Source organism: Sciurus vulgaris (assembly GCF_902686455.1).
Source record: "Sciurus vulgaris genome assembly, chromosome: 8".
In the NCBI taxonomy this organism is placed as follows: domain Eukaryota; kingdom Metazoa; phylum Chordata; class Mammalia; order Rodentia; family Sciuridae; genus Sciurus; species Sciurus vulgaris.
The window spans coordinates 119935925-119950676 of NC_136468.1; the positions used below are offsets into that span (position 1 = coordinate 119935925).

At 40.9% G+C, this 14752-nt stretch overlaps 1 protein-coding gene and 1 pseudogene across 2 annotated transcripts; one reads left to right on the forward strand and one right to left on the reverse strand.

Moving 5' to 3' along the window:
* Nucleotides 1-2289: 2289 nt before the first annotated feature.
* Nucleotides 2290-3785, forward strand: LOC306667248 (hsc70-interacting protein-like; annotated as a pseudogene). The gene has a single exon. The product of its transcript is annotated as a hsc70-interacting protein-like (transcript).
* A 6329-nt stretch (nt 3786-10114) lies between these two features.
* LOC306667241 (melanoma antigen preferentially expressed in tumors-like) lies at nt 10115-12884 on the reverse strand (the record flags this gene model as incomplete). Its single annotated transcript, XM_079149719.1, has 3 exons — nt 12551-12884; nt 11599-12204; nt 10115-10691 (listed from the first exon to the last, which is right to left on the reverse strand). Exons 1-3 carry the CDS (start codon nt 12841-12843, stop codon nt 10115-10117), a joined length of 1476 nt encoding a protein of 491 aa, XP_079005845.1. The 5' UTR covers nt 12844-12884.
* Nucleotides 12885-14752: the final 1868 nt, after the last annotated feature.

Genomic DNA, 14752 nt, shown 5'->3' on the forward strand with positions numbered 1-14752 from the left:
CAAGGTAATGGATTTGTTAATTAGCTTGATTGATTTGTTAATTAGCTTGATTTAATCTTTCCACAATGTATACATTTACCAAAACATATTGTTGCACACCATAAATATATACAATATGTCATTTGTCAATTAAAAAAAAGGTCTTTTTTTTTGTTTGTTTGTTTAATATACCAGGAATTGAACCCAGGGGTGCTTAGCCATTCAGTCACAGCCCTTTTCCTTTTTAATTTTTTTTTTTTTTATTTTGAGACAGGATCTTGCTAAGTTGATTAGGGTCTCACTAAATTGATGATGCTTGCCTCGAATTTACAATCCTCCTGCCTCAGTCTCCCCAGGTTGCTAGGATTACAGGCATGCGCCACCACCCCACTTCAATTAAATTGAAAATGAATAAATAAATACCAAATCTAGACCCTAATTTGGGCTCAATTATTATTGCTTCAGTGAAAAAGAGCTAGGAAACAATATTTCCAATTCAAATATAGTGTCATGGTTTCACTGAAGGGACATTTTTATCTTCTTTTATTTTATATTTATTTATTTAAATCCCATCATTCTTCTTCTGAGATAAGTATGAGAATCTGTCCTGAGTCTAACATTCTTGTAAGTTAGTGATGATGTTGGGACAGGATTCCTAAACTCAAAATCCTATTAGGTCCAAACAGTAGACTCATTTGCAATCCGTGGGTTAGACAAAAGAAAAAGGAGCTTTTAGCAAATGGAAGTGCTCAGGGGCCATCTAAAACAGTATTAGGTAATGTTTAGTTTGATTTGATTTCTACCTCCTGGAAATGCTGGTGTTGCCAATCTGTTTTCCAAGCATCAGTCAACACTTGAATCCCCATGTTGTTTTCCAATTTTAAAATGCTAAAAGGTAAACATTTTATGTTATAAAATACAATGAAACCAAATAAGGCACATTTCTGTTTATTTGGCTTCTGAGTTGCCAGTTAGCCACCTTTGGTTTAATGAGAGGTGAATTTTCTAATATACTAGTTTCTGAAATTACAGTTAACAGCACATGCAGAATGAAGTGGTACCTCTAGTGTTTGTAGGAGTTCTAAGAATTAGTATACTACCAGCCCTCCCCACCATGCTCCCAACTGTTTTAATATAGTTATCCTCCTAGAGCTGAAGATTCTGCACCTACAGAATCTACCAACTGTGAACTGGAAATATTTAAAACATGCCTTGCATCTGTACAAACATGTATGCACCTTTTCTTTTGGCCATTTTCCCCCTAAACAACATGGTATAGGGTTGAGGATATAGCTCAGTGGTAGAGTGCTTGTCTAGCATGCATGAGGCCCCAGAAATAATCCCCAGTATTGTAAAAACAAGCAAACAAAGAGAAAACCCCAGCATAACAACTATTTATATGGTATGTACATCATATTAGGTATTATAAGTAATCTAGAGAGATGATTTAATGTATATAGGATGATTTATTTGAGTTACATGCAAACATTAGGTTATTTTGTATAAGGAACTTGAATATCTTTGGCTTTTGGTATCCTTGTTGGGTGGGTGTGCTTGTGGAACCAATCCCCCAAGGTTCCAGCAGAGATAACTGTGTATCATTTTTTGCCCCATATCTGAGCTAAGAGTTCTAACATGGCTCTCATCCTGCCACATGTTAGAATTACTCAAGGAGCTTTTAGATACACCAGTGCTCAGTTCACTCCATCATAGGCCAAGTAAATTAAAATTTAGATCCCTTTCCAGATCCTGAATGCCATGTGCCTAAGAAAAGTCTACAACGGTCTACTTCTCAACATGAGGATTCTCCCAGGTAGCAGGCCAGGCTCAGGAAATTGTGGGTTCCCTCCCTTGCTACCCTGGGAGGGTCATGGCCAATAGAGCCATATGATGTGGTCAAGTAGACTGTTTTTACCTCAACATTGTGTCTGGGATCCATGGCTGCAAAAAAGGTCATACTGATTATCAACCAACAGGGCTGGTTGTGACTGTCTATTGATAATGTAAAAACTCTGTATTCAGGAGATAAGGCCACAGGAATGAGAGGCTGGTGTATCCTCATGTGCAGACCAAAATTATGTGAACGTGAACTTGACTTGATGTGACTCTCAGAGGTGCATTTGTCTCTGAGGTCACTAATCCAGGTGGCCAGCCTCTGTCACTTCCTTCATTTCCATGGGAGATCTAGCTTTTAAATTGTTCTAGCAACCTTTCTTCTTCCTCTTTCCCTGAGAGAGCTTTTGACTTCAAGCTGTTTCTGCTCTCACCTCTGCTTAGTCCCTGATTTAAGAAATCAGAGAAGAGAGCCGCCTCCGCCTGCCTCTCCGCCACCATGGACCCCCCGCAAAGTGAGCGAGCTCCGAGCTTTCGTGAAAATGTGTAAGCAGGATCCGAGCGTCCTGCACACCAAGGAGATGCGCTTCCTGAGAGAGTGGGTGGAGAGAATGGGGGGTAAAGTACCACCTGCTACTCATAAACCTAAATCAGAAGAAAATATCAAGGAAGAAAAAACAGATAGCAAGAAGACGGAGGAAAACATCAAGAGAGATGAGCCATCAAGTGAGGAAAGTGATCTGGAGATTGACAATGAAGGTGTAATTGAACCAGACACTGATGCCCCTCAAGAAATGGGAGATGAAAATGCAGAGATAACCGAGGAGATGATGGATCAAGCAAATGAAAAGAAAGGGGCTGCCATTGAAGCCCTGAATGATGGTGAGCTACAGAAAGCCATTGACTAAATCCTCGCTTGGCCATTCTATATGCCAAGAGAGCCAGTGTCTTTATCAAGTTACAGAAGCCAAAGGCTGCCATTCGAGACTGTGACAGAGCCATTGAAATAAATCCTGATTCAGCTCAGCCTTATAAGTGGCGAGGGAAAGCACACAGACTTCTGGGCCACTGGGAAGAAGCAGCCCATGATCTTGCCCTTGCCTGTAAACTGGATTATGATGATGATGCTAGTGCAATGCTGAAAGAAGTTCAACCAAGGGCCCAGAAAATTGCTGAACATCGGAGAAAATATGAGCGAAAACTCGAAGAGTGAGAGATCAAAGAAAGAATAGAAAGGGTTAAGAAGCCTCGAGAAGAGCACGAGAGAGCCCAGAGGGAGGAAGAAGCCAGACGACAAGCAGGAGCTCAGTTTGGTTCTTTTCCAGGTGGCTTTCCTGGGGGAATGCCTGGTAATTTTCCTGGAGGAATGCCTGGAATGGGAGGGGGCATGCCTGGAATGGCAGGGATGCCTGGGTTCAATGAAATTCTTAGTGATCCAGAGGTTCTTGCAGTCATGCAGGATCCAGAAGTTATGGTGGCTTTCCAGGATGTGGCCCAGAACCCAGCAAATATGTCAAAATATCAAAGCAACCCGAAGGTTATGAATCTTAGCAGTAAATTGTCAGCCAAATTTGGAGGTCAAGCATAATGCCCACCTGACAAAACCCTTGCTGAAGGAAAAGCAACCTAGATCATTTAATGGATGTTGCAATAATACAAACCAGTGTACCTCTGACCTCATCAGGAGAGCTGGGGTGCTTTGAAGATAATCCTTACCCCTCTGCAGCAAATGCAATTGAAGCATTTTACAATGGTTTGCCATTAGGGTATTCATTCAGATAATGTTTTCCTACCAGGAATTACAAACTTTAAACACTTTTTAAACCTTAAAATATTTAAAACAAAAGGGGGTGTTATTTCCTACATTTTTCTTTACTAATCATTTTGAAATTTTTCTTTGATATTGGGCAAGGCAGATACTAAGTATGGAAAATACATTGCCCTAGTGTGAGTGAACTACTAGTGGGAAGTAAATAAATCTCATTTACATAGATAAAATTTCAGTTGATTTCTTTTAAAATATTTTTTAAGTGATTTATTTCAATAAAACTATTGGGACCACCAGTATTTCACTCTAAACCTGGGTAGGGACTGGAAGTACTTGGTAAGGCAGCAGCAGTCTTACTATTTTATATGAATGCACCTTTATGCAGGTTGCATTTAAATCTTACACTGTGTTGAGGGATGGTTTTTTTGTTATGCCGCAGTAGAGTTGGATTACTTAGCTCTGTTGTGTATTTATGAAGAGTTGCTTTGTGGCATAAGATATGGTCTATTCTAGAGCAGGATCCATGTGCTGCCAAGAAAAAAGTGAATTCACTTGTTGATGGATGAAATATTCTATATATGTCTGTTAAATCTAAATTATTGATTGTATTATTTAGTTCTATAGTTTCTTTATTTAGTTTTTATTTAGAAGATCTGTCCAGTAGTGAGAGTAGTGTGTTAAAGTCATTCAGTATTTTTGTGCTGTGGTCTATTTGATCCTTGAATTTGAGAAGGGTTTGTTTGATATACATAGATGCTCCATTGTTTGGAGCATAAATATTTACAATTTTTATGTCTTGCTGCTATGATTCCCTTCTTTGTCCCTTCTGATTGACTTTGACTTGAAGTCTACTTTATATGATATGGTGATGGAAAACCTTGCTTGTTTATGCAATCCACATGACTGATTTTTTCCCCCCCATCCTTTCACCATCAGTCTATGGATGTCTTTGCCTATGAGGTGAGTCTCTTGGTGACATTGTATTGTTGGGTCTTGTATTTTTAATCCAATCTGCAAGTATTTGTCTTTTGATTGATGAGTTTAGTCCATTAATATAAATGAATTAATCCTAAAAACAGTAACTGTTATTCCTCATTAAATTTCTATAACCAGGGAGTGCTGTGGTCTGAATGTGTCTCTCCAAAATTCATGTTGGAACTTAAAACCTAATGTGATAGTATTAAGAGGTTGGGCCTTTTGAGGTGATTAGGCCATGAGGGCTCTGTTCTGAAGGATAGAATAATGCCCTTTTCCCAAAGTTTTAGCCCTTTGTGCCTTCTATTCCCTTCTGCCACGTGAGGACACAGCAACAAGGCACTATCTTGGAAACAGAGATCAATCTTCACCAGACATCAAGTCTGCTATTGTCATAAAATTAGACTTCCTAGCCACCAGAACCATGAAAAAAAATTTTTGTTCTTTATAAATTACCCAATCTCAGGTATTTTGTTATAGTAACAAAAATAGACTAAGAGTGGGAACTATAATATCAGATTCTCTTCTAATTCCTTAGACCCTGCTGCATGAATTGTATTTCAAAAAGCTGACATAGGAAAGTCCTAGGAAATGAAAATGTGTGAGGTAACCTCATGAGTATGCATGGGGGACAATATATGAAGGATCACAATTACACTCCATGGTTCATTCTTATTATGATCCATTCCTGAGTTCCTCATGTCTTCCTAAGTACTGAGAAGGAGGCACCCATATTACCTTACATTCTAGGAACCACCGCATCTGCCACAGGATCTAGCACATAAAAAATGGTTAACAAACCTTTATCTGTTATATAAATAAAAGAACCAGGATACTTTCCCATTCTGATTCATATTTCTACTTCCTTTGAATTATTACCAACTATATAGGAACCCAACTACTAAAATGGGCTCCTTATCCAGCGAGCATATTTGACAGGTAATAGCAAAGGCATAAAAATCAGAATTCATTTCTGTCCTAATCTATTTTGGTTCTTTTAAACACTGTGTGGGAATACTTCTCTATCCCTCGGTCAAAGTTGGCAGAGTTGACCTAGGAATAAGAAAGAAGCAAGTGCAACTTATGAATCTTCACCCAAGGAGTACAGTGGTAAAAGTATTAGGCCCATCTCTTCAAGAGAAGATATAAAACTGAATACCTTTGGGGTACAATAAAGCTACAAAGTTGTCAAGGCCTTGAAAGGAGGGTAAATGCAGACATATGACAGATAAGATTCTTTGGGCACTTGCATATCTCACATGAAACCTGGCTGCTATGGTTTGAATTTGGTTTATTCCCTCTCAAACTGATGTGGTTTAATCCTCATTGTGATTGTATTAAGAGGGTAGGAACTTAATCTGATTATGGTGTTTAGAGGTGGGTTTTTGGAGAGGTAATTAGGATTACATAAGTTCATCAGGGTGGAGCCCTCATGATTTAATACTGGTGACTTTATAAGGAGATGGAGAGAAACCAGAGGGTTACATATGCATGTTCCCTGTCTCATCCCATGTGATGTCCTGTGCTTTCTTGGGAATCTGTTAGGAAGAAGGCCATCACCAGATGTTGCTTCTCAATCTTGGGCCAGAACATATTGTAAGGCAAATAAATAAACCTCTTTTCTGTTAAACTTACCCATCCTGGAGTATTGTTATTAGCCACAGAAAATGGACTAATAGCCAACTCTTGCACATCATTTCCACAGTCTGCAGTTTCATTTAACACAATCTCAAGGAACCATATTTCAGTTTCAACTTTCTTGTGATTATGAAAAGATTCACTGAAGAAAATTTCCAACAAAAGTTCTGTGGCAATCCCCTCCCCCCTTTATTTCTGACCTGCTAAGGTTCTGCCTCAACATCTTAAATTTTACTTATCTAAATATGAGGTAAAGTTTCCCTTTTTTTCTCTTTTTCCTGAAGGTAATCCAGCTATGGCACACTCTTCAGTATATAAATGTCAAGTTTTTTTTTTGAGGAGAGCTAAAGGAATGATAAATACATAAGATGTCAAGTTATTTGAGTGATAATGGAGCTCTCTTAGTTGTCTGAATCAGCAATGAGGACCCCCTGGATGATTCCTCAAACTGATGTTCTGTTCTCTCTGGAACAATGGATAAATCTGAATCAGAATTCAGCTCCTCCTGTTAAACCTCTCTTTGTCCAATTTCTTTTTAAGTTTCAGGCTCCAAGACACAAGATTGTCAATTAGATATAAAATTGGACAGATGATAAAAATATGCCTCTAATAACACCTTCATGTCCGATGAATAATCTAGACTATTTCTCTCAGAACCTAGTAGTATGGGCCCTCAGTAGGAGCAGGAGTAGAAGGAGGAGGAGGAGGAGAAGGATGAGGAGGAGAAGGAGAATAATAATAATAATATAATAATAATAATAATAATAATAATTTGGTTTCTTTAAAATAATTTGAATTTTGGGTTAATTCAGCAATCCTTTCTGGCATTTGGAAATTGTTGAGTTCTCCCTGACTCCTTTCCCTAAGGCTATTTGACCTTTTATTTCTGTCTAGACATCAGGCCTTTTTTCTCATCTCCAGATAGTTCCCTGAGTGTGCATTAAACCCCACTGTCATGTTTCTATTTAGATCCTTCCCTGTCATTTGTGTATCCCTTAGCTTCGGTTAAGTCCAACCTGCCTGTCTGCTAAACAAATCAGTCATCTCCAGGGTGAATTGTTAATACCAAGCAACCTACTGTGTATGCCATAGTATCCCTGCTTGCTTCCTAATAATCTGGAGAATCCCCTGACCCCAAAGCCTTCACATATATATAGGGTCCTCCTGCCATGGATAGCTACCACCTTCCATTCCTTTTGCATGGCTGTCCTTACCAACAAGGTCTCTCTTTAGCCAAACTCAACTTTTCAAAAACTCGTATTAACTGGGCAGGGTGGTGCATACCTGTTAATACCAGCAACTTGAACTTGGGCTAACCTCAGCAACTTGCAAGACCCTGTACCAAAATAAAAAGAGCTGGGGATGTAGCTCAGTAGTAAAGTGCCTCTGGCTGTGATTTCCAGTATCAAAACAAAACAAACAAACAAAACCCAAAATCTCATTGTATTGATGTTTCTTGGAATATTTTTATGCCAAAGGCTTAATTCTTATTAATATCACCAGATTCAATTCTCAAATGAGGTCTCCAGGTAAAGTCTCTACTGTAGTACATCCTTTTTTAGAAGAAAGATTCAGTGCCATGGCTTATATGTGTTCTTCCAAAATTGATACATTGCAACCCAAAACCCAATGTGATGGTGTTAAAAGGTAGGTTCTGTGGAGAAGTGGTTAAGTCATAAGCTTGCTGCTGTCATGAATGGGATTAGTGTTTTTATAAAAGAGGTTGAGGGAAACACTCTAAACCCTTCCACCCCTTCTGCCCTTGCCCTATGAGGACAGTGTTTATTCTTTCCAGAGGATGCAGCAACAAGATACGGTCTCTGAAGCAGAGAACATGCTTTGCAAGAAACCAAATCTGCTAGCATCTTGATCTTGAACTTCTCAGCCTTCAGAATTTTAAGTAAGTTTCCATTGTTTATAAATGACCCAATCTTCAGCATTTCATTAAAACAGTTAAGTATGGACAAAAACATACAGCATCTATTTTTCTTTCTCTACTTGCATCAGGAAGCTAATAATAATCACTGACCTGTGTTGGGTCATTCATGATATGAGTGCTCTGACACGTTTTACATAGGTAAGCCCCAATGAATCTCATGGTATTCATAGGAGGCACATATTACCAGATATGTCTTTCAGTAAATGGTCCCAAACTTGAAGCAATTCAATGCCTTTCCTTTGGTCTTCACTCCTGGAAAACCTGCCCATTTCCTCAGACCCTAAAGGTGTAGGTTTCCCATTCTGTGAAATATTTCCTGTAACTTGGGTCTATGGAAAGTGATGCTGGGAAAGGTATATCTCAGGAAAGGAGGCATCTTTTCTTAGTCCTACTTCAGGTATACCATTGGTTATACATTTTATCTTCTCTAGGATGTACCCAAGTGTTCTCTACAAGCTGATGGGCCCATTTCTTTCCTATGGGATTTAGGAGACTGGAAAGGGATAACAGCAGAAAGAGTAACTGTTATGGGAAGAGAATGAAGGAGGGCCAGCTGTGTGTAGCAAGATAGAAAGTTGCTGTCAGCAATGACAGCAGCATTCACCTGAGTGTCTAGCACCAAGCAAGGCCTCTGAAGAACAAATAGGATTGGGCTTGATCATACTCAGAGAAACAAGCAAATGGAGCCCTAACCTTTTTTTTTTTTTTTTGGTGTGTGGTCTTCTCCCCAAGTGCTTTCCTGAAAGGCTATGTCACAAAGACGGTGTGCTAGCCCAGGGGCAAAATGCAGTGGTATGGTGCGGGTAGTGGCTGGGAGGCAGGCAGTCCTCTTGCTCCCTGGGCAGTCAGGCAAGCCAAATGCCCAATAATTATAAGGTCCAATCCCACAATATGGTATCTCCTTTACTTTTTTGTCCTATGGAGTGGCCCCAACCTACTCCCAACTCCCAAATCTCCCATTCATCTGCTTCTCCTCACTGCTCCCAGGACCTAGCATGGGTTTGTTCACACTACTGAGACCCCAGATCCAAACTGTCTCATTAGTTCCAAGGTGGTTTTTTACCTCCTTAACAAAGGGAATCATATGGTAGAAAGTCATTGTCATTAATAAGACCACCTAAGGATATCCTAATTTTTAATGTGGATACAAATATTAAATATGATGTCTTTTATTAAGGTGAATTTATACATTCTTAACTAGAAACTAATTAAATTCAAGAAGGGGCAAGACATGGTCAAATGGGTTCGTAAGCTCCAAATCATACAAGGGATGTCTATCCCTTCCAGTACTGAGGGCCTAATTGGTGTACATTGAATCCCTATACACAGCAAAAGGTCAGAGATCGAGACTTATGGATGCTATAGAGAACAGGGAAGTGAGTGTAAGGTTTCAGTGGGGTTAGCAGTGACAGCTCATGTAAAGAACACTTTACTCCAGTGGTATTCACTGCTGGACACTGTTTCAGGCCCTGAGGATACAACTTGTGTGTACTGATCCCCTGAATAGCCACAGAAATAAGTAGGAAAGGTATGCCCCAGAGAGAACCAAATGGAGAGAATGATAAATGGTGCCACGAGATCTTGGCACCATCCAAGTGTTATAAGCATCTTGGATGCTTAGTGCCTTCTCATTTCTTCAATAGCTGGATGTTCCTGAGGGGGAAGCAGGTTCAAATATCACAGAGTATACACCAAATGGTTTGCATTGAGGTTCTTTTTATTTCTGGCCATTTCTTTACAGCCATTCATGAAGAGATAACTCTCACAAATATGAAATTCAGATTCATACTTTTAACTTTATAACATGCATCTCCCCAAAGACATGAAAAAACTTCCAAGTAAACAACTGCCCCCCAATCCCATCACTCTTTTCCCACTTAACTGAAACTGAAAACTGAAACTGGCTTCTGTCTTCTGTGTTTACTTTCTGTGCTTCAGTATGTCCACACATCCAAAACAAAGCTGTGGATATGTGCATTCACCTAAGCAGGCATGTAACAGGGACACAGAATGGGTTCTGGGTCATAGAAGGTCCTGTCACCACAGTGAGGACAGGGGTTGGCACTGAACCAGACCATGCCTGGTCGCCCCAAATCACGCAGCATTTGCTTCAGCTTGGCATGCAGGTAGGCAAGTCTCCCGAGGTGGAGGGTACCTTCAACATCTTCATAACTCTCCAGTGGGGCAGGATACATTACATGGCTTAGCTTGCTCAGCCCGATGGTGTGGAGCAGGAGGTTCTCTAACACAGCCATGGAGATGGGATTCCCACAGAAGCTGAAGGTTGTCAGCTGGGAGCAGTGGCTCAAGGCAGGCAGGATAGCAGTGAACTGGGAGTCCATGATCCCACATTCATCTAAGTCCAGATCCTGAAGGGTGGTGGAGGTTCTCTCTAACAGAGCCTGGAGGGGCTCAAAACTTATACAGGTTAGATTGACCCCACTCAAACCTAGATCCTTTAGCTGACTGATGTTGGGGCACTGGGACAGATGTGTCAAATCTGACTCTGAAAGCAGGCAGTTAGTGATTGACAATGTCTCCAAGGGGCTCTTCAGGCACCTGGGGAAAGACAGAGCAGTTAGTGCTGGGAAATATTGGTAGTGGGTATCAGAGGGTGAGAATGAGCCAGAAACAAGTTATTTTCCACCCATTCCCTTACCTGGAGTTCCAAACAACCCTTTACAGACAGGATATTTGAGACAAATCTGGAGGGAGAGATTCATGCTGATAAGATCGCTAAGTGCACAGCCTATAATCTGAAATGTTTGATGGGCTTTCCCTTCTTTAATGCCCTCCTTGCTTAGCTATTTTTAGTCATCTTAAACATCACTTCCCAAAGCCACACTCCCCAGACATAAATCCATTAATTAGTGTCTAGCAGCAGTAAGTCACTGTTAATAGCATCTAACCAACTTTATAACTGAATTTGGTCTTTCCAAAATTCATGTGGAAATTTAACCCGTATTATAAGATATTAAGAGGTGGGACCTTTAAGAAGTGATTTGGGCTCTGCTTTCATGACTGGATTAATGCAATCATGGTGACTAATAAAGGGTAATCTCAAGAGTAGGTCTACTATAAAAGCTAGTTTGGTGAGGACTCTTGAACACTCCCTCTCACTATAATGCCTGCACTACTCAGAAACTTTGCCAGCAAGGAGGCCATTATTGGATGTGGCTCCTCAACCTTGGACTAAAACTGTGTGCTAAAATAAATCTATTTTTTATGATGTACCCAGTCTGTGCTATTGTATTATTAGCAACAGAAAAGAGACTAAGACAACCTCTAACCTTTATTGGGGTAGTTGTGTGATACCATACTTGGGAACAAGACAATATGTTGACTTCTAGTGACCTGATCCCTCTTTCATTGTTTGTGGCAGGCACAAAGAAGATGCCCATTGCTGTTACTGAAATGAATAAGGGCTTATTCTAGTCTACAGAGCAACCTTACCACCATCCCTCACCTGAGCACCTGGTTCAGACGGCCTTTGAGAAAGGAGATAGAGTCCAAATACAGTTCCTGGAGGTGATGCAGACTGAGGAACTGAGAGGTGAACTGACTGACACACTGCTCCTCCTCCTCCAAGGAAGTGTAGGAAGACATGTGGATGTGGGATAGGAGGAGTCTGCGCAGATTACCCATCTGACCCAGATGAGGAGCAAACTTCCCCAAGGTGGACAATTTCCAGGTACAATTCACTTCCAAATCCTGGACAGAGTCCAGCCGCACCATTTTCAGGATCGTCTTAATATTTTGCATGGGCACTGAAAAAATCTTCAATTTCTTACAGCACAGGTGTAGTAAACCTTTCTTTTGCTTGACCTTCTCAATGAGGGAAGCAAGCAATTTATCACGGCTGCCTTCCTTGAGACACAGGTCTATAAGCACTTCCACAGGAGCCAAGGGCTGCTTCCCCCTTGTTCTGCAACCATCCACTCTTCGCTTCTTCATGGGCTGGGTGGCCTCTGGCTCCATCAGTGAGTACACACTAGCCTTGCTTCCAGACCATATGGTCCAAAAGTCCCGGTGAGCATTCTTGCGTAAATCTAGCACTTGCAGTTTCCATCTTCTGTAGGGAAAATAGGTAATTAACTCAGAATAAGAGCAGAAGACTCATAACCTGGGAAAGAAGCAAAGCTGCAGGAACCTGCTTCTCCTTTGGATTCTTCTGGAATCCATTCTCTCAAGACCCTTCTGGTACCTAGGAGGGAGTATCCTATGCATTTTAATCAGCTTTCCACATCCAGAATCCCATTCCCAGAGTGACACCAAACAACAGATCTCAGGCCTCCCTGAACTTCCTCACTAGCACCATCAGAAGCCCCTGGCCTACCCTCTTGGCTCTCCATGTTCCCTGAATCCAGCTGTGTCATGCTGACTCCCAGGGCCCTTTTAGGCTACTGGACTACCCTCACCTGGGGCGAACCTCCTGAGCAAGCAGCACATCAAGCCCATTGAGTGCAGCTTGGAAGTTCTCCTGGTGAGGCTGCCATTCCTTCATCAGGGATCCCAGAGGGAGGCAAGCAAAGGGCCAGGACTGCACCATCGCCTTCAGGGTCTTACTGCGTCGCTCAGCATAGGCCACCGTGAAGAGAGGTGGGAAGAGCTCTGTGGGAAGCTCCTCCAGAGCTGCAATGGCCAAGGCCTCATCCCTCAACAGACTTTGCCCAGCCAATTCAAGGAGCCTTGGTGGAGCCCACATGCTCATCCTGATGAATCTCTGCTCTAAAGAGAATCCTGAGGAAACATGCAGAGAACAAGGCATTCTCAGGTTAAGAACAAGCACCTCCATATTCTCCCAATCCTCCAGAGGGGCCAACTTAGGGTTAGTTACTGCTCTGGCAATAGCAAGGAAATTCTCAGATTATCCTGATTCCATTCTGTACTTGGTGGCCACAGAGTTACTTCTGTGTCTCTGCCAGCACCAGAATGAGCATCTGGTCAAGTGCTGAGGTGGTGGCAAGATGACCACTGACCCCATCTCATATTCACCCATTCACTGCTCCATTTAATTCTAGTCCACCTGAGAAGAAAGTATTGTGGAGCCTGAAAGCTAATTGTCCCTTTTAGGGAAAAGTTTGAAATTATAAATTGAGACTCCCTTATTGAAAAGGTCAGGACCAGAAGTGTTTGGGATTTTTTATTATTTCAGATGTTGGAATATCTGCCATGTAGACTCTTAAGGTATTTTAGGTAAAGGACCCATGTCTAAACACAAAATTCATTATGTTTTATATACCCTTATAGCCTGAATGTAATTTAATATGTCAGATATAATAATTTTTTCATGGAACAAATTTTTTAGTGTAGATTTTTCCATACACAATACCATGTTGGCACTCAAAAACCTTCAGATTCTGGAGCATTTTGAATTTCAGATTTTTGGATTAGTAATGCTCACCTGTATTTTCCAAGGACAATGGGAATGGGAATATCACATGGCCCAGCAAAGCCTCCTTCTCTGCTCCAACAATAAGCCAGGTGGGACAGGTAAGGAACACATGCACAATGGGTGCCACTGTATTTCCCTTTAAAAAAACCTTTAAATGAGAAACTATAAAAGCAGTTTATAGTTATAAATGCTGTCATTTAGTCATAGCAGTCATAGCATTTGGAAGAAAGAAAAAATTCAAGAGGTACATCTTTTTTAAGTATTTTTAGTTATAGATGGACACAGCCCCTTTATTTTTTTTTATTCAATTTTTTTAATGCGGTACTGAGGATAGAACCCACTGTCTCACATGTGCTAGGCAAGCCCCAAGAGGTACATCTTAATGTGTCTCTACCACACAGTGATATTAGCATTATCACTCTAACATGAAATACAGAGGAATGAATAATACACAGTATAGCAAAGCCTCCATTTTCTTTAAAATACTTTAACTGACAAAGTATGTATTCATGGTGTATAGCGAGTGTTATGGTTTGGATGTGAGGTGTCCCCCAAAAGCTCACATGTGAGACCATGCAGGAACTTTCAGAGGAGAAATGATTGGGTTGTAAGAGTCTTAATCCTATCAGTGAATTGATCACTGATGGGATTAAATGAAGTGGTAGGATTTGGCTGGAGGAGGTGGGAATTGGGGCATGTCTATGGGGTATATATTTTGTATCTGGAGAGTGGAGCTTCTCTCTCTGCTTCCTGATCACTATGATGTGAGCTACTTCCCTCCACCACTCTCTCCTGCCTTGATGTTCAGCCTCACCTCGAACCCTGAGGAATGGAGCCAGCCTTCTATGGACCTCTGAAACTGTGAGCCCTCAAATGAACTTTTCCTCCTCTAAAGTTGTGCTGGTTGGTTCATTTAGTCATAGCAAAGAACTGACTAAAACAGCAAGTTAGGTGTGGTGGTGCACGTCTGTATTCCCAGACTCTGGAGGCTGAGGAAGGATGATGGCAAATTTGAGGTCAGTCCCAGAAGCTTAGCAAAATCCTGTCTCAAAATAAAAACTAAAAAGGAATGGGGATGTAGCTCATTGGTAGAGTGACCCTGGATTCAATCCCCAGTACCAAAAAATACTTACATTTATTTTGAAATATGCATAAACTGTTGAATGGTTAACTCAGCTAACTAACATAGGCATTATATCATATACATACTAATTACATTAGTAAT